This window comes from Heptranchias perlo, chromosome 15, assembly GCF_035084215.1.
Source record: "Heptranchias perlo isolate sHepPer1 chromosome 15, sHepPer1.hap1, whole genome shotgun sequence".
Classification (NCBI taxonomy): Eukaryota; Metazoa; Chordata; class Chondrichthyes; order Hexanchiformes; family Hexanchidae; genus Heptranchias; species Heptranchias perlo.
The window spans coordinates 48,008,131-48,031,220 of NC_090339.1; the positions used below are offsets into that span (position 1 = coordinate 48,008,131).

General features: G+C 41.2%; 1 protein-coding gene across 1 annotated transcript in view; it reads right to left on the reverse strand.

Annotated features, from left to right (window-relative positions):
- LOC137333064 (transmembrane protein 164) overlaps window positions 1-23,090 on the reverse strand; it is a 125,530-nt gene that overhangs the window by 78,638 nt on the left and 23,802 nt on the right. The window contains exon 2 of the mRNA XM_067997165.1: window positions 10,364-10,413. Coding sequence (XP_067853266.1) covers window positions 10,364-10,413 — 50 coding nt within the window. The remainder of the gene's footprint in view (window positions 1-10,363; window positions 10,414-23,090) is intronic.

The window sequence follows — 23,090 nt, forward strand, 5'->3', positions numbered from 1 at the left end:
TAAAGGTCCACGATTAGAGATACCTGATTTATTTTACAGAGATGTTTTACAACCCATGTCCGATACATTGGGTTTGCTTGACTTCTCTGGGTGTTGAATACTCTGAAAAATGCTCTGTTGGACTCTCAGATCTCCCTGAAGCTACTAGCATGACTCCCTGAATTCTTAGGATGGTATTATAAATGGTCAAAGCCAGGATCACTCCTCGATAGGAGTTTAATTTTTTTAAAATTCATTCTAGGGATGTAGATGTCACTGGCAAGGCTGGCATTTATTATCCTTTCCTAGTTGCCCTAAATAGCAGTTTGACACAGAGTAGCTTGCTAGGTCACTTCAGAGAGCAGTTAATTGATCTGGAAGTGAAGTCACATAAAGGACATGAATGAATCAGTTGACTTTTTAACGACAATCCAACTCATGAATACTTATACTCAATCCTGCTTTTTATTTCCAATTTAAAAAAAAAATGAATTCAATTTCTCAAACTGCCACAGTGGGATTTAAACTCACATTCTCCAGAATACAAGACCAGTAACATAACCACTACACCACCGTTTATGTATCAGCTTGCCTCCGTTGCTAGCACTCCAACATCTGAATTTAGTGTTTGTAGATTCAAGCCATACTTCAGGTTTTGAATCCAATCTGGGCAGACACAGCAGTGCAGTAGTTGAAGATGCCAACCTTCTGGTGAGAAACTGATACTCCCATCTGCCTAGTGCATTGGTTCAGGTGGACATTATATATTCCACTGCACTATTTGAAAAAGAGTGAGGAGTTCTCCAGTGGCCTGCCCAAAACCGCCCTCAGCCAACATCACCAAAAACAGATGTGAGATCTTGCTGTGTGTAAAATGGCTAACCCATTTGCCTACAAAAATAACAGTTGCTGCATTACAAGTAATTTGTTGCATGCAAAGCACTTTGAGATGTTCAAGAGACATGATTGGTGCCACAACAATGAAAGTTTCCTTTCCTTTACATTCAGTAGAGGCAGTGAATCAGGGAGCATGTTGGGCACTGGGTTTGGCAACGTACGTAAGAGTGTTGGGGGGTGGTGGGGAGTGGGGTGTTGGGAGTTGGGACCTGCCTGTGGATTAGACATCTGTCATTCTCCCCAGAACCTAATGCTCACTAATTTAGCAATAATAGACTTGGGTCTCTAATTCCTTCATTAAACAAATTAAAGGGAACAAATCATACAATGGTATTTACAGTCTAGCACATGCACTAAAGGGCGCCCATCAATGAATACATGCAGGAAGACAAAAGGCTGATTAGTCTATACTGTGGGGCAAGGCATTCATCTCTTACAGAACTCCCCAAAGTCAATCATCCTTTTCTCCTGAAGGCCTTTTTTCCCCCTATTTATTTAGTGACCTTTATATACTGATGTAGTCATGCAGAAATTTGAATTGATTGGTCTTCAATCATTATACACGCACACACATTATAAAAATTGAACCAGCTATCTGATTTATAGAAATAGCAAGACCATTAACGGCTTTTGCTATGTCGATCACAACTTAATGTCAGCTCCCATTAGCTCCTTTTATCTCATTTAAGAAATATTTCAGCCCATGAGCCAACTCTTTGCACATGAAGTGTTTGGAGAAATACAGTAGCACAATATTAAAACAGGACACAGTTTTCACCACGTGAGTGAGTGACTGTGGGTAGCTTTAACTACCTGATTCATCCTGGTACGCAAGTCTATTCTTGACTGTATTCAGAAGGTCAGCTGTGGCTCAGTGGGTAGCACGCCCGCCTCGGAGTCGGAAGGTCGTGGGTTCAACTTCCACTCGAGACTTGAGCGCAAATATCTGACACTTCAGTGCCATGCTAAGGGAGTGCTGCACTGTTGGAGGTGCCATGTTTCAGATGAATTGTTAAACAAAGGCCCCATCTGCCCTCTCAGGTGGACGTAAAAGATCCCATGGCACTATTTTGAAGAAAAGCAGGGAGTTCTCCCCAGTGTCCAGGCCAATATTGATCCCTCAACCCATCACTAAAAACAGATTACCTGGTGATTTATCGCATTGCTGTTTGTGGGATCTTGTGCACAAATTGGCTGCCGTGTTTCCCTACATTACAACAGTGACTGCATTTCATAAAGTACGTCATTGGCTGTAAAGTTTTATGGGTAAGGTCATGAAAGGCGCTATATAAATGCAAATTCTGTCTTTCTTTCATTATTGTTACAGTCTTTTGCTCACATCTACAAACATAGGAACAAGAGTAAGTATTTCAGGCCCTCGAGCCTGTTCCGCCATTTAATTAGATCATGGCTGATCTGTACCTCAACTCCATTTTCCTGGCTTTGCTCCATTTCCCTTGACACCCTTACCTAACAAAAATCTATTGATCGCCGTCTTAAACTGCAATTGACCCAGTATCCACAGCCTTTGGGGTGGGGGGGTAGAGAATTCCAGATTTTTACTACTTTGACTGAAAAAGTGCTTCCTGATTTCACTCCTAAATGGCCTAGCTCTAATATTAAGAATATGTCCCCTTGTTCTGGATTCCCCACCAGAGAAAATAATTTCTCTGTATCTATCCTATTGAATCCTTTTAACATTTTAAATACCGCGATTAGATCACCTCTCAATCTTCTATACTCAAGGGAATACAAGCCAAGTTAATGCAGCCTGTCCTCATAATTTAACCCTCTAAGCCCCAGTATCATCTGCAATCAGATGTGGTAAATACACAAAAACAAAAAAGACCTGAAAACAGACTACAAATAGTCATGTCCTACTTAAACCACCTTTCAAACCAAGCCAAGAGCTTTGCTGTCATCATTCTTGATTTGTTACAAAATGTCACATTTAACTCATTCGGTAGTATGCACATCTCAAAGTCAGAAGGTCGTGGTATCAAGCCCCACTGCAGGGCTTGAGCACATTGGCCCTGATTGACCTTGAGGCCTGAAGTGCAATGGAGAGGGAAAATTGTGCAGGTCTCCTAAAATGCCAGCTCTCCGCCCAGAAGAACATCGGTGGTCAGTTTCTAATGGGGCCCGAGCTGGGACGAGGTACTGTCTGCCCCAAACATGGCCCATGTTGTCAAAAGGAGACAGGCCAATAAGATGCCTTCCCCCACCTGAATTCCTGTGGTACCCACCTCCTTTCCACTTGGCCACATGGGCACTGGGGAAAAAAGATTGCATCCAGGTTCATGTCAGAAATGGGGCCTACTGGAGTCTCCACGGCAGGGCCATGGCCTGCAAGATCCAGGAAGTGAGTTTTACAATTTGTTAGCATAAGCCGTCTTACAAAATGGGCTTGTTAAATATCCTTCAGGAGCTTTGGGTGGGTTCTCTAGCGGCCATCCAACACTGCATCTCCCTGCTTCCCCTAGTGGGTGATCAAGATGTACCCATACTGACACTGGCACAAGTGCCCACCAAAAATATTCGAATAAGATGACCCCACCCTGACCCCAGATACTCCAGTGGGTTCAGGAGTGGAAGTCAGCAGTGGAGCGGGTTTCCACTCAGCCATATTTACACCAGTGCAGTGGGCCCATGGATTTACACCAGTGCAGTGGGCCCATGGATTTACACCAGTGCAGTGGGCCCATGGATTTACACCAGTGCAGTGGGCCCATGGATTTACACCAGTGCAGTGGGCCCATGGATTTACACCAGTGCAGTGGGCCCATGGATTTACACCAGTGCAGTGGGCCCATGGATTTACACCAGTGCAGTGGGCCCATGGATTTACACCAGTGCAGTGGGCCCATGGATTTACACCAGTGCAGTGGGCCCATGGATTTACACCAGTGCAGTGGGCCCATGGATTTACACCAGTGCAGTGGGCCCATGGATTTACACCAGTGCAGTGGGCCCATGGATTTACACTAGTGCAGTGGGCCCATGGATTTACACCAGTGCAGTGGGCCCATGGATTTACACCAGTGCAGTGGGCCCATGGATTTACACCAGTGCAGTGGGCCCATGGATTTACACCAGTGCAGTGGGCCCATGGATTTACACCAGTGCAGTGGGCCCATGGATTTACACCAGTGCAGTGGGCCCATGGATTTACACCAGTGCAGTGGGCCCATAATCTCGGTTGACATTTCAGTGCTGAGATAGTGTTGCATTGTTGGAAAAGCTGTCTTTTCAGGTGAGATGTTAAACCCAGGCTCTACCTGTCTGTTCAGGTAAATATAAGCAATCACATGTTCTGTTCCTCCAGTTTCCTAGCCTCCTCCATCAGCCAACACAACCACAAAAAACAATTTAACTGGTCAATTTGTCTCATTTTGTGCTGTGCATAAATATAAAGAGACCAGTAACTATACATCAAAAAGTAAATCTTTTGGACTATAGCACTTTAGGATGTCTTTTATAAATACAAATTCTGTAAGGGAAGATACATTCATAAAAATTGTGTAAAATGCACCTAAATATACAATAACCTCATAAAATTTTCATATGAACATACCCATAAACGTATAATGGCTTCATAAAATAATATAATATATGTGAATACACACCTTGTTGGGAGCTCAATAAAAAGTTATAAGAAAATGCAAATCTTTTCTTTTATTCTGGTCTTTCAAATGCAGGCATTTCTCTTTTCAGGTACTTCCAGTATTCCCAGTTGATCTTTATAATCTAATTGTAATCAGTTTACCTTTTGAGGTTTTCCAATTATTATGTCATACATTTGACTAGCACAGCAGCTTTTATAAAGAATTCCAGTAAGTTTAAAATTTAAATTACTAGCTGTCCTAATGATTCAGTGGGTAATTGCACCTCCTGGTATGTTGATGAGTCATGCAGACAGTTCCCAGGTTTGATCCCTGTTCAGAGCTAAATGATCTCAGGTGGACAAGATAAGGTGCTATAGTTGACATCAGCAACCTTGGGCTAGGGAAAGGGAAATTAAAAGTCTGCCAAGGCTCTCACTCCTGATTTATTAACCAGTAACTTCTACTGGAAATTGAACATCGGGTACAGACATGATCGAGCTAAACTATGTCTCCTATGGATAAATCGCCTTCAACCACTCACTGTCTAGACAACACGATTAAGAACAATCAATCAATCAATCAGTTGAATGTCAACTGCAGTCAGGATGGAGCTGTGATGTCTCCATTGGATGAATCATGTTCCATCACTCATTGTCCAGATGACACAATGTAAAATGCCCAATTGGGTAAGGGATGAATGGTGCCAGCATCTGTGGAACTAACCTCAATATGAGTGAATCATTGGTGTGTAGAAGAGGAGGGGTTTCATAGGAACAGGAATAGGCCATTCAGCCCCTCGTGCCTGCTCTGCCATTTGATAAGATCATGGCTGATCTGTGGCCTAGCTCCAAATACCTGCCTTTGGCCCATATCCCTTAATACCTTTGGTTGCCAAAAAGCTATCCATCTCAGATTTAAATTTAGCAATTGAGCTAGTATCAATTGCCATTTGCGGAAGAGAGTTCCAAACTTCTACCACCCTTTGCGTGTAGAAATGTTTTCTAATCTCACTCCTGAAAGGTCTGGCTCTAATTTTTAGACTGTGCCCCCTACTCCTAAAATCCCCAACCAGCGGAAATAGTTTCTCTCTATCCACCCTATCTGTTCCCCTTTCATTAGGAACATAGGAATTGCTAGACAAAAAAAGACCAAGGTCCATCGAGTTTGTCTTCTACTGTCCTGGTAGTCGCATGAAACAATGATAATTGCTAATCATAGCAATCAATCTCTATCAATTGTTCACAACAGCTCAAGAAATGACACGAGGTAAACCCCAGTGGTGGAGAGCTTTGGGAACCATAGGTCCAAAGTCACCTGTTCCTCCCAAGCATGTTACACGCACCATATGTCATGTCTCAACTTAATCATATACTGTATCCAAAAGGTTATTTTCAGAAAGAAAGCTATCTAATTTGCATTTGATGAATAAATACTAACTGCTTCCACCATCTCCCTAGGGAGTCTGTTCCATAGGTTGACCACTCGCTCATTGAAATATTGTTTCTGAACATTAGTTTGGAATTTACCCCCTTCAAGCGCTGGCCGTGTCCTCTGGTTCTCCTGTTCTGGAAAAGGTGAACTAGCTTGTCATGGTATACATTATCCAGTCCCTTTAGAATCCTAAAACAGCAATTATATAACCTCTCACTCATCTCTTATCCAGTGAGAACATGGCCAATTTACATAATCATAGAAAGGTTACAGCACGGAAGAAGGCCATTCGGCCCATCGAGTCAGTGCTGGCTCTATGCAAGTGCAATCCAGCTAGTCCCACTCCCCCGTCCTATCCCCGTATCCCTGCAATTTTTTTCCTTTCAAGTACTTTTCCAGTTCGCTTTTGAAAGCCACGATTGAATCTGCCTCAACCACCCACTCGGGCAGTGCATTCCAGATCCTAACCACTCGCTGTATAAAAATGTTTTTCATCATGTCACCTTTGGTTCTTTTGCCAATCACTTTAAATCTATGTCCTCTGGTTCTTGACCCTTCTGCCAATGGGAACAGTTTCTCTATCTATTCTGTCTAGACCCTTCATGATTTTAAATACCTCTATCAAATCTCCTATCAATTTTCTCTGTTCCAAGGAGAACAACCCCAGCTTCTTCAGTCTATCCATGTAACTAAAGTCCCTCATCCCTGGAATCATTCTAGTAAATCTTTTCTGCACCCTCTCTAAGGTCTTCAAATCTTTCCTAAAGTGCGGTGCCCAGAACTGAACACAATACTCCAGTTGTGGCCAAACCAGTGTTTTATAAAAGGCTCATCATGACTTCCTTGCTTTTGTACTCTATGCCTTTATTTATAAAGCCCAGGATCCCGTATGCTTTCTTAACTGCTTTCTCAACCTGCCCTGCCACCTTCAACAATTTGTGCACATATACCCCCCAGATCTCTCGGTTCCTGCACCCATTTTAGAATTATGCCCTCTAGTTTATTTTGCTTCTTCTTGTTCTTCCTACCAAAATGTATCACTGCATTTTTCTGCGTTAAATTGCATCTCCACGTGTCTGCCCATTTCACCAGCCTGTCTATATCGTCTTGAAGTCTATCACTATCCTCCTCACTGCTCCTCATAATCCAATGTCTCCATCCCCTCAATCATTCTGGTTGTTGTCCTTACCCTTTCAACAGCTGCTATATCTTTTTTGTACTGTGGCGACCAGAACCGTACACAGTATTCTCAGTGCAGTCGTACCAATGATTTATACAGAAGCAGAATTACCTCACTATTTCGGCTCAATATTTACCTTTTAATTCATCTCAACATCTGATTTGCTTTACTCACTGCCACCGAGCATTGTCATGATAGCTTCAATCAGGACCTCCAGATATCTTTCATTTTCCATGCACGTTATTTTTTTTCCATTTAAGTAATAGTCCCTTCCTGGATTTTTTTTGTCCCCATGTGAAGCACTTTGCATTTCTCTACATTGAATTTCATCTGTCACCAGTCTGCCCAATTTCCAAAAATATTCAAATCCTTCTGCAGCTTATCCTGTTCAGCTTATGGAATCTACCACCTTCATTATCTTTGCATCATCTGCAAAATTTGGGAATTTGCTTGTGACTCCTAGCTCCAGATCGTTTACAAAGATATTAAACAAAAGAGGTCCCAAAACAAACATTGGAGGCAAATTCGAGACCAACTGTGACAGCAAAAAAATAACTGCACTTATGCAATTTTTAAAATGATACGCCTCCTTTTAAAATACAGTGGGAGATGAGAGGCAGAAAAAAAAAGATTTTAAACCTAGAATCGGTAGAATACAGAATAATAGTTAAAGAGTAAACTAAAATTAAAGTAAAAAAAGGAGTAGAGAACATGGAGAAACAGGGATGACAGGCCGAGTATAGATAAAAGCATTTATCTTTTCGTAAAAGTGTGTATGTTAGGTCTTTATTTATGGTATTACAGTAAGAAGCTATTCCTGATGTTCAAATATTCATGTTTATTAGTGTTACAGTGCATGAGCTGAATATAAACAAAAGTCATATCGTTCAGGGAGACAGGAGATTCCCTGAATCTGGCAGTAGTATAAAAGGATTTTTAAAGTTGAAAGAAAATCCATTCAGTTACTGCAAAGTGTACTGGAAGTCGAGGTTGAGTCAAGCATCATAATACAAAAAAGGAATGAAAATAAATTGTAAATCGAAACACGAATGCTCCTTAGGTGGTTTTATGGTAATCCAGCATTTTTGTTGCTGAACAGTAATGTAATCCTTTTCAAGGCTGGAATTTCCTAATATAATGGCCATTCCAGTTTTTTTTAAAAACAATGGCCAATTGACTAATTAATACAATTGATAACATTTTGAATAAAAGATTACAGTATACAGTACAGGTCAGATTTTGACAACCTGTTTAAGGTCTCAAAATGTCATACAGTGCAGGAATATACACCAGTAATTTGCCTATTTAGAATACTGCTTATTTCTCTCTATGAACAGAATGTTTATTCGTGTTGGGGGCAGGGGAATTCACTCACTTTAGGGCCCCTCTCACCTCCGCCATGGCTCCTCACATTACTGCTGTTGTATTTATTTTGTTTAAAAAAAGGTTTAGAACAGCTGCATTAAAAACATACTTGGTCACAGGCTATTAAAAGCACTCTGACATTTTGACTCAAAGGAACCCAACTTTCTTCAGAGGCACAGACACACTGACTTGAAAGTAATTAGAATGCTTGTGTCTATTTAATTACGGTGTCAATCAAGTATTCAGATTGTACCTAATCAAATTAATCACAGTCCCTGCTGCTAGCACAAGCACCAAGGTGTTCCGGGCTGTGTAAGCAAATTAGATAGTCCATCTTAAATATTCCATTTTCAATTTCTTAGCCAGAGCAAATTAAATTCTGCTCCTTTGGGTTGAACCTGTTGCTTTTGTTTTGTTCTGCTCGTGAACAAAGAAATTTGTTTTCCATGTTAGCTTCAGGGAGTTTAGAAATGCTTTGTTAAAAAGTCACGTTCGGATTTTGCAACAAACATAAAACTTTAAGCAAAAAACAAATGACACCACAAATTTGACCTAGCTTGTAAAGAGATACGTGGCCCAAACATGCTAGATGCTAACACTGGGTGCCTGAAATTGGAACACATTCCATTTCTCAGGACAAATACAAAATTCATCAATTTATTTTTCAAGTATGCAATAAAAGAACCGATCCTGTTGTGCATTCAGAGACAAGGACCTGGATTTTTACTCTGAGCCAGGGAGCGTTTCTGGACAGGAAACCCGGAAGTATGTGTTTCCGGGACGTCCTGACCAGTTTGATGTCAGGACGTCTTTAAAAAATTTTCAGCAGGTTACCCGCCTGACAGGCAGCCAGACTGGATGTTGGGGGCGGGGGGGTCAGAGACATCGATTGGTGTGGGGGGGGGGGGGGGGGGGCTGTTGGAGACATCAATTGTTGGGTGGGGGGGGGGGGGGGGGAAAGAGACCATCAGCTGAATGCAGCAGGTAAGCTTATTGGGGCTGGAAGATACACTCCTGAACTCCTGGCCCACAAGCAGTGCAATAAAAGGCACTTACCTGATGATCTGGCCCTTTGCGCCTCCTCGAGAATCAGAAGGCCCAGGAATCCCAGCCCCCAGGAATTGAAAATAAAAAGGCTGTTAAAATGGAGGCACGTAGTCTCCTTATAAGACTTCACTGACCAATCCCCCTCAACTAAATATAAAAAAGTGTTGATGTTTAACAACCCTGATTGAGCAACAATCATCTAATGTCATATAGAATCAGTAACAGCTCATGTAATAAGTCCTTCAGTTGTTTTTTTGCAGGGGAAAAGTTTTGAATGGCACCAATTATTTATAGTATCATACCTTAAAGTTTACCCAAGAAAGAGGCAGAGCAGAGAGCGGGAGAGGGAAATGAGAGAGGGAGAGGGGAACGAGAGAATGGATTAATCAGATAATTGTTTTTTCAACAACTACATATCCTCAGGAGTAATTAAAGTAAATGTAATATACACTAATTAAAAACAGTGATACTGAGCATAACTATTTGCGGTGAAGAAGATGAACTGAATTAAATTATGGGCTCTCTGAGTATACATGGTTGACGTGATGCTTGTGTTTATGTTTATGAATAAATATAGGAAGTTGCCAATTCAGATTCTACAAAGCCCAGTCTGATGACCTGGAGGAGTGAAATGCAGTCCAGCGGAGAGGTAGCAAGAACTGTAGAGAGTCTGGAGACTGTAATTAGTATGGGCTATAACCAGCAATTATACAATAAAGTATCTAAAGTAGACTTAACTCTTCCTTTGTTGGCCTTCTGAATTGGTTATTCTATGTTTGTCCACTATAGGCACTTGTGCCGCATTTCACATCTACAATTTTACTCATGGCTACAAATACATAAATAGAGCCCTTCTTACCTGAAAACAATCAGAGCAATTCTGCAGGGAGGATATGCAAGGAGAAAGATCTGTAATTAAAAGCAAAAAATAATTAACATTTTTTTTTAAAACTTACTGTACTTTTTTCCAGCAATACATTTTTGAAAGCACACAAACAGAAGCCTTACTGGAATAGATTCTAGGGAGTCGATTTTAAACTCGAGGCAGAATCAGTGCGTGGGGAGTCTAGAAGAAGATACGGGAGGGTGGCCTAGCCGATTTTAAATGCCGAGCCTCATTTTAGTATTTGACATCGGTCTTTCAGTCAAAGCCGGTGGGAATGACGTCAAAGGCCAGAAATGGGAATTGGGGCAATAATCCTCCTGCAGATTAAAAAATAAAATTGACCTCATCTTCTTCTGGCCACTCTGCTGCCCTCCCCCCGCCCCCAGCCAGGTTTGCCCCCGGTCGGATCTCCCCTCGTGATGTAGTTAAAATAGCATTGCTGCGCTGATGACATCATCGGGCCGCAGCTTTTACAATTCAATTAGCCCACTACCTGCCTGGGCTTCCTAGTGGCCTAAGTGGTGGCCTGGGAGCAGGCTGTGTACTTGCCCTCTCGGCCACATGCAAGCAGGTCAAAGGAATCAACTCTTGACGAAAAGGGGTCGGGGGGGGGGGGAGAAGTTCTCTTTTTAAAAAAAAACCCAAAAGAGAAAGTTTTTAAAATATCGTTCATATTCTACTCTTCACTCCAAACAACTGCCTAAATACTTTACTGCAGTTATGAGACAGCATTATTCACACAAGACAGCTGTGTGTACAGTATGATAGAATGTATCCATTAAAAATGTAGGCAGCTGAAGAACCGTCAAGTGGTCCGTGATAAAACTAGTTATCATCATCAACAGTGTAGCAACACAAAAGACCAAAATCCAGCAGCTCAGGCAGTAGAGGACTTCTATACACTCGAGTCCTGGGCCATCCTTTTATCCAGCCTCCGTTTACTATTACTAACTACACTTAACCAGTTCTCAACCTGATTATTAAATGGAAAGGTGGAGAGATGCTACGCAAAGACTGAGATTTAATATAACATATCAGCACTGTATAAAAATCAAAGCATGCATGCATGCATGCATTTCGCATTCCTGACGCACATTTTATGAAAGGGTTAAGATCCTTCTATTTATTTTACATCTATGTATTCCACACATCGACGACACTCTGCAAAAACTAACTCTTAGCATGTAACCTAGTTCTTTGCTTTTGTAACTTGTGCTTATGCCCCCTCATCTTCCCTAACCTATCCAGCTTGCCTAGCCTTTCCAATTGGACGATGTCTAATCCTTTCATTATTTTAAAGGCCTCAATCAAATCTCCTTGAAGTCTGTGATTTTCTAAAGTAAAACAGTTCTCTCTGCCTGTAATGATCACTCAGAAGCCTTAAACTAGGGCCAAACAGGATGCTGATGGTTGTGAACAATGTGGGTCAGCCTGAGAGGGGGCTGGAGCTGGTGGTGAGGGCATGGAGTTTGTGGTAGGGGCCGAAGACAATGGCTTGGGTCTTCCCATTGTTTAATGGCCCTTAACGAACTCACACAGCTCCACATCGAATGAGAAAGTGGTTGGCAAAATTATAAAACTGAAGCAGGATTGTAATACTGTCAGCAGGGTTTTAATTTAAAAAAACACTACTTTTAGTGGGTTAGAATACTCCTGTAGATACATAATGTCGAACAACAGGGCCACAGTACACCTGCGGTCATTGTAATATACATTATTCAGTTGGTTTTGTAATTGGAACACCCTAGAGAGTGTACTCTACATTGCTTTGCAGCAACTATATATGTTACAATTAACTATTAAATATCTACACACTTTCGTGCTATTTGCTTTTATAACAGTTTGATCAACTTTATAGACAGGCTTTGCATTCCAATTCCCCCTCCCCTTACCCCTCCTATCCTCCTGAAGTGGAGATGCCGGTGATGGACTGGGGTTGACAAATGTAAGGAATCTTACAACACCAGGTTATAGTCCAACAGTTTTATTTGAAAATCACAATCAGCTTGTGATTTTGAAATAAAACTGTTGGACTATAACCTGGTGTTGTAAGATTCCTTACATTTGTCCTCCTGAAGGAGGAGGTATGGATCCCAATATCACCAGCAGCTCTCTACTTCTATTTATTTTACGTCAGCCTGAACACAGTGTTGGCAGGATATTGAGCTGTTGGGAGTATCACAGTCAAACCCGATCTTGTCCTAGTCTACGTACAAACAGACACTTTCCAGCAGAGGTTCCTAGAAAGAAAGAGCTTACATTTCTATAACGCCTTTCATCACCTCAAGACAACCCAAAGCGTTTTACAGCCAATGAAGTACTTTTGAAGTGTAGTCACTGTGATAATGTAGGAAAAGACAGCAAACAGAAAAAGGAACTCCTTCCTGGCCTCCTCCAAATGGTGTCGCTAGGCAACCATACAACAAGATGGGCGAGACATTAACACCAGGCCATTGAACAGACATTAACCCATCCAGTGTTCAGTAGAAAGTGAATAGAACTCACTCAACCAAAGTATTGGGAGTGAAAAAAGGCATGTCCTGGGCCCTCAGCTTGCACTATAGCCATGATCTAACCAATTATTAAAAAATAGATTTAGCAATGCCTTTTGCAAAACCAAGAGCTGGCACATCTCATGGGAATTACCTACATCTTTCCTCTTTGAAAATCTACAGCATTAGAAACCCACACCATTGCTCCAGTAATCCCCTACAGAAAAAAATCTGCAACCCTTGACAGCTGTGAAGGGAGTTTGACTGACAGCCACAGAGCTCAAACTTCTGGCCTTCCTTTAGGTAGTCTAGCTCTTGGGGCCATCTTGTGAGAGCAGAAATGTTTTATAAGGTGATGTTATGAATCCTTGGCTTCTGACAGTTCATAGAATCATAGAATGGTTACAGCACAGAAGGAGGCTATATGGCCCATGCCAGCTCTTTCTAAGAGCAATCCAGTTAGCCCCATTCCCCCATAGCCCTGCAAATTATTTCCCTTTAAGTATTTATCCAATTCCTTTTGAAAGCCATGATTGAATCTGCTTCCACCACCCTTTCAGGCAGCACATTCCAGATCATAACTACTCGCTGCGTAAAAAAGATTTTCCTCATGTCGCCTTTGGCTCTTCTGCCAATCACCTTAAATCTGTGTCCTCTGGTTCTCGACCCTTCCGCCAATGGCAACAGTTTCTCTTTATTTACTTTATCTAAACCCTTCATGATTTCGAGCACTTCTATCAAATCTCCTCTTAACCTTCTCTGCTCCAAGGAGAACAACCTCAGCTTCTTTAACATCTGCGCTGGCTTTCCTTTATTAATCCACAGTTGTTAAAGCTTTCAAACCAGCCCTGAAAAAAGGAAATGAGGTGAGATGTGGTGAATCATTGTTTAATACTTAATGCTACAAAGTTTTGGAACTAAATCTTACAGTTATGGAAATCTACTGCTGGCCAACACTCACACCTGTACCTGCACTAAAATGTTATTTAACAAAAAAAAACTGAATAGATCAGCAGTGTGGGGTTATAAACAAAATAATTGTGTGTTAGTCAATGATTGTGGTTTACATAATTTGTTTAGATATGGGGAATAGGCCTATTTTTTCTATTCCATTAAGTCACCAGAACTGCCTCAGTGAACGTTTTGAAAGTAGTATGGTAAAAATAATTTAACATCTCTTGTAGTACTAGTCTAAATGTTTTGGTCTGTGACTCAGTAATGCTGTAACTATAAATAAAATTTAAAATGGTTACCCTTGAAGAAAGAAGTGAAAAAGGAGATTAGCAAGTTACACTGATTAACTATTACAAGAATATGAATAAATGCTTTAGCACTAAAATTAGAAGCTAGAAACTGAAATCATTGCCTTAACAAATTATTAAAGTGTGTGGATGCTGCAGCTGTTCGCGCACATGATTTCTAGCTGTCATCCCCTCATTGTGAGATTTTCAAGATGGCAGACAAAGCTTCTGTAGAGAAATGAAACAAGTCTTGCCTAAAAGGCATGAGCAGTATCCTTACAATGCTGCAAAGACAACTTGCTGGCAGCCCACACAAGCAGATGTCACTGAAAAAATTTATCTCAAACAATCAGAGTACTTTAAGTTGCACTCAAAATATTGATCTGGTAAATTCAACGTACTGTACCTCAGTTGGTTGGAAAAGCTATCCTAGTGATTGCAGGCTAATTTTGAACAATGTTGGTCCCAGTTTCACAATTAATAAAATTAAAAAAGGGGAAGATGGCAAAAATAGAAAGGAGAAATGAAGTGTTTAAAGCTGCATTAAATATTGTTTTATCAAGTGTTTGTTTCTGTTGCAAAAAGATTAATATATTAACATATCTGCTTTTCTCATCTTTAATATTAAGGTTTGGTTCAGTGTCATGTATGAGCTGAAATCTCAAAAAAATAGCCCATGTTAACAGATCCAGGGAATTTAAGGTAACAGACTTAAAACACCTTGCATTTTATAATAGCCCAAACTAAAATGCAATCGATATAGTAATGGCATAGAATACAAATGAATTTAATTAGATTTTATACCACTCGTGGCATAATACCTAACTGTAAACCAGTTAATATGGGATTTACGGCCCTCTTAAACAAGACCTACAATTCATTCAGTCCAACATATTCAAGTTCTCCCGTTTCCATTAATAATGCAGCAAGTTTCATATTCAACAGTTTACCATTGAGTACCTAGTACATTAAATTTCTGTTCCTGTAAAGGAACTGCAAGAGGCATCTCAGAGTCCCAGCTTAAATTACTGATGGGCAAAAAGTTTGTTACGCAACAAAATTGAAAATATTGGTATAGGATGGCATGGGCTCACCAATGTCATCAGGGATAGGAGTAGTTCATTGACCTTAGACCACCACACAAAAAAACTGTACGTTTGTCCATTAGTCACATGCTATGCTCTGGAGCAGCAAGATGCAGGCTCTCACACATAATCTCTCACATGGCAAAAGATCCGAGGGACAGTTTTCCTCATTACAGCACCAGAGGGACATTCAGCTTCAAGGTCTTCTTGATGCTGCTCTCCAGCATCAGTGTTCAGGACCACTTCTGCAGGCCTCTCAAGTCTTGCCTCTGCACTCATGGTTTCAGTATTATGCCCTACCTTGGAGCAACCTGTGCTCAAATGGCCTGCAACAGCAGAATTGGGTACATTGAAGCTTTGACAGGCACTGTCCACTTTGGGCAGGCTGTGCCTGTCTAATGACTGGCACAGGGTGAGAATAATGGGACAGAGAGAGAGGCAAATCAGCCGTCAAAATGTTTCTTGCACATAAAAAATTAATGACATGTATGATGGGGGTTAATCAGATACAATGCCCTGCTTTCTCAGATATTTTGCAAACTAGGTTTGAAAAGTGAACTAAAATAATCTATGAAGGGTTGGATACAACACACTAAATCAGAATATTTGGCTTAAAGCTCATGCCTGGCCTGTGTTCAGCCATCAAGATCCTGACACAAAAGAAGCCAATCAATGACAGGGCAAGCCCACATCATCTAGAACAGACATGTGTTCTGCACACTGGCAAAGGAGGAATGGCTACTCACTTCAAACCCAGATGATCAACCTGCTAGTACACGGACTGCCATTACCTCAAGCCTATCTGCTAGTTCAGCCAGTTGTTGCTCGGCGCACTAATTGGAGTATTTGCAATGGACTGGGGGGTAGGGAGGAGGCTGATCGTGGGGGGAGGGGGGCACGGCAGTGTGGAGGGGAGGGGTCGCAGGAAGAGCAGCTGATCGCAGGGGGTATAAGAATATTGGTAATAGAAACAATTTGACATCATTTTCTTAACGTTATTAACCATCATGCTAGATGAGTGAACAAGCTGACCACTTTGAGTTCTGTGAAAAACAACCGTGTAAATTTATACGGGTCTTGTGAATAACAACTCTGTATATGGTGAGAGGATCCAGACGGGGAGCCATAAAAACCCAATATCTCCTCAGCTCAGGGCAGAGGATCCAGAGAAGTCCTCCCAGCTGTCAGAAGGACACCTAGCCATCAGAAGTTTACCCAGCTGTCAGAAAACTCGAAACCACCATGCCGCCAACTTAATTACGAACTCTACCCAGAGTTCAAACAGGGTAATATTGTTTTAATCTTTATTATTACAGTCTTCTAATATTGGGTACTTTTACATGATTTATTAATAGTCAAATCAATGAGACTTGGATTACCATTTGGCGTCACATCTGTTACAAATGTTGACCAAGGCAGGACGTGACCAATGTTCCATGTTGACATAAAATTAGACATCTAAAAGTAATATATGTTTGGAAATCGACAGACTTCATTTGATCACAAAAGACACGATTTGTTCAAATTCTGGAAGTGAGCTTTAGTATAATTGATCGTGGCAAGTGGCCACGAAATGTCAGAAAAGAAACTGAAAAAGAAACTAAAAGTGATCCGAGGAACCCTTAGAATTGATCTCCAACATTGTAGAGAAGGATGAGGCTTATGAGACAGCCATAGAATGGGTCGAGGATCAAGTTCAAATTGAAAAGATGAAGGTGAGAATTGGTAAAAAAAAAGGACCATTATGTGTACGGCCAACTTGTGTGCACTTAAGAGCAATTAACAATTAATAGTAGAAAATAGGAAACAGTCAGATGGAAGAGAGAGATTGAAGGAACGTCTAACTGATGTCATTCCAATGTTGGAAAGTTCACAATTGGAGGCTAAAACTGTGACCATACAGGGACTACAGAGTCAGAAAATATTACAAGAGGGAGATAGACTCAAGGATAATTATGTAGAAGTATGCACGAGTTTAGTGCCATTTCTCACTTATAGTAGAGTGATGTTGGAGGTAACAGATAAAAAGATTATAAAGATAAGCAGCGGAAAGAGGTGTGTTTGTTAGCTGCTACAATAAGTTGTACTCAGTTGAGGGAGCGTAATGAGAAACTAGAAAGAGAGAAGTCAGAAGCACAGGCAAAGATAGCTGTTTTAGAAGTTGCCCTGAAAAAGGCATGAGATCAATGGGAAGAGCAAAAAAAAATATTCCAGTGTGGTAGGAGAATTCAGAGCCTGGAATGTGATGTAGAATATTACCAGTCAGAAGTAGTTGAGCAAAGAAGACGTAAAAGAGAAATTGAGAACATAAATCGGGAAACCCAGGTCAGGTGTTCTTGGTTAAAGCAACAGAATAATGATTTGCATGCCATTGTAAGTGTGCTGGATGTAATAATCCAAGAGGATAAAAAAGGAGACAGTGTCCCATGTTGAATGTCAGAAACAGATACAACAGCTCCAACAACAGTTGAGAGTTAAGAGAGTATAATATTTATAATGACCCAAGGCGGTGGTGATGGAGACGAGGTAGACGGGGAAGAGCTGGCATAGAAGGCTGCGAACTATCACTCCCCAGAAAATACAGTGACACAAGGAGCCAATGATGAGAATAAAGTAGATGGTGAAGGCTTAGATGAGGAAGTAGAAATGAAAGTCGCAGAAGTCAAAGGTGCACTTAAGCAACTCCAAAGTGTGTTATAGGATATGAAACCAGAAGGGAGTGCCAGTTTCAGAAGTTCTGGAAAGTTAACCAGGAAAGTCACTGGAACTCTCAATCTGGGTCCCCATTACCCCCTTCTCATCCATACTCTACGTCACTATACCCCTTCCTTCCACTAATGGAAAAAATGTTTAAACAGGAGTGTCAATACAAGCCTGATAAATGATCTTTCCCACATGAGATTTTAAAATCAGTACAAAATTGAGTTAAGTAGGAAACATCAGAGATTTAAAATTCAGATGAGAGATAAAGGTTAGATTGATTTAAAACAGGGGGAAAAAGGTGAAAAGGGAAGATTCCGTCTCTGCTACAGTTACAAGCTACTGGATTTTTCTTTAGTTTTTAGTGTAGTGTCTGTTTAAGTGTGTTGCACTCTGCAGCATGCAGGCTTCTTTTTCACAAAACTGAAGCAGTGTTCACCCTTTGTAGTCCCAGTCATTTTTGTGTGTGTGTGTTAGTTATTCAGTCCTTCTGTTTATCAAATTATGAAACTGGTTTTCTGTGGATAGCCACAACAGTTAGTAATGCAAATTATGTGAATAAGTCCCTAGGAGTACAACTTGGGATTATCATGTAAAATTTGGAATTTTCAGGAGTTCATAATCCATTAATCAATATTTTTAAAGTGCATGAAAGCATGAATATGGTTGTTCAGTATGTCCATTTCATTTTAAGATTATGTCCCCAGAATATAGGAGATTTGAGGGGAATTTTTGTGCTTTATATTTTAAATTAAAGACGAATGGTATGGATTTAAAAGCACTGTTTCTTTAATTTGGTTACTGCAAATCGGAGAACTGCTATTGTGCTGACTGACACACCCCCCATCATCCTCCCACTAACATTTTCACAAGCAAGATGTAATTAACATTAACCCATACTTCTGTCTGCCAAATTGCAGTGACATGCTGCGTTAGGTTTTTTAAGTGCAAAGAAACCTTTTTCGCAAACCCACATGGGAAGGATCGTGTTTGATTGTACAGAAAGCAAATTCTTTAGTTTATCTAGTGCGATTAGACAATGGTAAGTCAGGCACCGATATGGCAAAGACTGTGGGAGGTGGGTCGGAGATTGTGGGGGGGGGGGGGGGTGTTTGGCCAATCACGTGTGGGATTGCAGCAGGTGAGCTTGTTAGGCATGGAGGAAGCACTCCTGCTCCTCCGGGCCCATAAACAGTGCAATAAAGGCACGGACCTGCTGAGTCAGGTCTTCTCGCCTTCTCTTACGTGGCATGAAGCAGAAGGCCCGGGAATCCCTGCCCCAGGAGTCAAAAATAAAAAACCTGTCAAAATGGAGGTCCACAGCCTCCTTGAAAGGCTTTACTTTCCAACCCGTCTCCTGAGAGTGGGTTGGTCGCCCGCCCCTCGACCCGCCTCCGTTTAAACAGGAAGTGGGCGGGTTGGGTTCAGGTTTAACTTTTTACCTTCCCAACCGTCCCCAACCCCCACCCGTTCATGGTGTTAAAATTTACCCCAATATATCCAATTTGGCAGTTAACATTTCACTTTACACCAACCAGAATTACTAAATTGGGGCTAAGATATTGGTGCATGTTTTGGCCCACAATGTTACAAAAATGCAAGTAAACGTTACCCTCCAGACAAAGCTTACAAGTGGTTGTAAACTTTAGCTGCCAAAGCATTATGTGTACTTAAGCGTGCTATCAAGAACTTTAGATGGAGGCAGGGCCACTTAGCACTGACAGCCTTATTGAAGGATAGATGAGAGATCGAAACCCTTAGGGTTTTCTCAAATTCAAGGTGGGGAATCTATAAGAATATTTGGATTAGGGACAAATTGATATCATTTTCTTAACGCTATTAACCATCATGCTCTGCAGGCTGTGCTGCTTATTTTGCTGAATTGTAAAATACTGACCTTTGACGAATGACTGAACCTTGTCACCCTCTTTGTGAGGCAAGGCAGCTATGTGATCGAAAGAGAAACAATGATCCAAAGATAGTAATAAGAATGGGACAACGGCGAGGCAGCTAGATGAGTAAACATGCTGACCACCTTGAGTTCTGTGAAAAACAACCTTGTAAATCTATACGGGTCTTGTGAATAGCAAATCCGTATATGGTGTGAGGATCTGGCCTGGGGCCGTAAAAACCCAATGTCTCCTAAGCTCAGGGCAGAGGATCAAGTGAAGGCCACCTAGCTGTCAGAAGGACACCTTGCCATCAGAAAACTCGAAACCACCATGCCACCAACTTAATTACGAACTCTGCCCAGAGATCTAACAGGGTAATATTGTTTTAATCTCTATTATTACTGACTTCTAATATTGGGTACTTTTACATGTTTGATTTGACTATTAATAAATGAGACACTGATTACCATTTGGAGTCACGTCTGAATCTGTTACAGGGGTCGGCCAATCGTGGGGGGGGTGGAGAGGTCAGCAGATTGCAGGGATGGAGAGATCATGGCAGAAGGTTTACTTGAGGGACTGGGGGTGGGGGTGCGAGGAGAAAAGAGAGGGGCGAGCACTCCTGCTCCTCCTGATAAATGTAAATATGTGAAACTAATATGTTAAGATTGTAGAATCAATTCGCCAGTCACCTTGTGCAGGAGTTATCAAGTGCAATGCTGAGATTTAGGAAAAGATACAATTGTTATAATTTCTTGGAGTTAAAAACAAACTCAAACTTCAGGAGAGCAGCTCTGAGGCACCACTCACTAATTATTGAAGGAGTACTTCTGGTGCGTACAAACGTAACCGCTCTCCGGTGTATACTCAAGTGTGGCAGCCAAGGTACCAGATGTTGTAATTAGTGGAAACTGTCTTCAAACAAAAACATTTGATGCTTTTGTCAAAAGACAAGCTAATTAAATAGGCATCTACCATTCCATTTGGGAATTCTAGTCTTACCTAGTTTCCTGGGATCTGACCATACATCCTTTTTAGTATTAGTCAGCTAAAAGTGGAGGCCTCACTATCACACATGCAGGTTAGCAACTTTTTATCTTTTACCTGTCTATTGTACAGAAACTAAGATCAGGAGAATGCATTGGTGATGGATTGATTGGCATCTCCAAAATAATGGAGTGCATAGCTTAACTTATGAACAGGAGTAGGCCATTCAGCCCCTCTAGCCTGTTCTGCCATTCATTTAGATAATGGCTGATCTGTACCTCAAGTCTATTTACCTGCATTGTTCCATATCCCTTGATACCCTTACCTAGCAAAGATCTATCTATCTTGGTCTTCCTCGATTTCCACTTCCTTTTGTGTGAAGAAGTGCTTCCTGATTTCACTCCTGAATGGCTTCGCTCTGATTTTAAGATTATGTCCCCTTGTTCTGGATTTCGTCACAAGAAATAGTTTCTACCTGATCCAATCCTTTTACCATTTTAAACAAGTGGATTAGATCACCCCTCCATATTCTAAACAAGAGAATACAAGCCAAGTTTATGCAACCTGTACCCATATTTAACCCTTTAAGCCCTGATATCATTCTGGTGAATCCACAATGTACCCCCTCCAAGGCCAATATAAGTCTGGTCGGAAGGCAGATATATCTTTCCTGAGGTGTGCCGCCCATAATTGAATGTAGTACTCGAGATCAGACCTTACCAAGGCTCTGTACAACTGAAGCATAACTTCCTCCCTTTTGTATTCCAGCCTCCTTGAAATAAAGGCCAACTTCCATTAATTTTTCTGATTGCTTCTTGGACCTGTGTACTAGCTTTGATGATTTGTGTACATGGTCACCCAAATCTCTTTGCTCCTCCACAGTTCCTAGATTCTCACCATTTGGAAAATACTCTGACTTGTCATTCTCGGATCCAAAGTGGATGACCTCTCATTGAACTCCTATTTGTTATATATTGGATAGGCAGGTGGTGAAGGATAGAATACTAGAGCCTGGTCTCGAGTTGCTTCTAAGCCTTTATTCACAGAGCTCCACGTTACAGACACACACACACCACACCCTAGATAAGCTCTCATATGGATCACAGACCCCCAATTGATACATACCACCTGAATACAATTAACACTAATTGATATAAATCACAGATACAATTAACACTATTTGCCACAGTTTTGCTCACTCACTTAATCAGTTTATGTCCCTTTTAACTTCCTGCACCTCCCAACTTAGTGTCATCTGCAAACTTCAATATACAACTCTCCATTCCTTCATCGAAGTAATTGATAAACAAGGTTGCCTCCAATTCCGTGTGCTTTCATTTTTGCTAATGATCTCTTGTGCGGAATCTTATCAAATGCCTTCTGGAAATCCATACAGATAACATCCATAGACACTCCCTTATTAACCGTGTTAGTGACCTCCTCAAAAAACTGGGAAATATAGGACATTTTAAAATCAAGTCACAGAGTCAGCTTTTTACCTAGGTATAGTATAGTATTACCATGGTGAAATTATAGCATTATGGTCTGGTTTCAGATCCTGACTATGGGCTCCAATTGAACAAGCAAGACAGTGAAATGCATCTTCAGGTCTCCACCGTGGCTTATACTGTTGCTTGGTTGAAAGGATGGACGATGTCCTGCTTCCAACCTTCTGCTAGCATGCTACTTTGTAATAAGCTGCTTACAGTTACATGACAAAAAGCATTGCCTTGCAAGTAGTTTTTTTCTGCCTCCCAACCAGACTAATTATAACTCAACCTGCAGTTATTCAGACATAAACTCATATCCTACGTTGTTCAATCCAATAAGACCATAAGAGATAGGAGCAGGAGTAGGTTATTCAGTCTCTCAAGCCTGCTCCGCCATTTAGTGAGATCATGGCTGATCTGATTTTTACCTCAACTCCTCTTCCCACCCTTTCCCCATATCTTTTGACTCCCTTGCTGATGTCTAACTCAGCCTTGAATATATTCAATGACTCAGCCTCCACAGCTTTTTGGGGTAAAGAATTCCAAAGATTCACGACCCTCTGGGAGAAGAAATTCCTCCTCATTTCCGTCTTAAACGGGTGACCCCTTATTCTGAGACTATGCCCCCGAGTTTTAGATTCCCCCATGAGGGGGTAACATCCTCTCAGAATCTACCCTATCGAGTCCCCTCAGAATCTTGTATGTTTCCAGAAGATCTCCTCTCATTCTTCAAAACTCCAATGAGTACAGATTCAACCTGTTCAATCTTTCCTCATAAGACAATCCTTCCATACCTGGAATCAACCTAGTGAA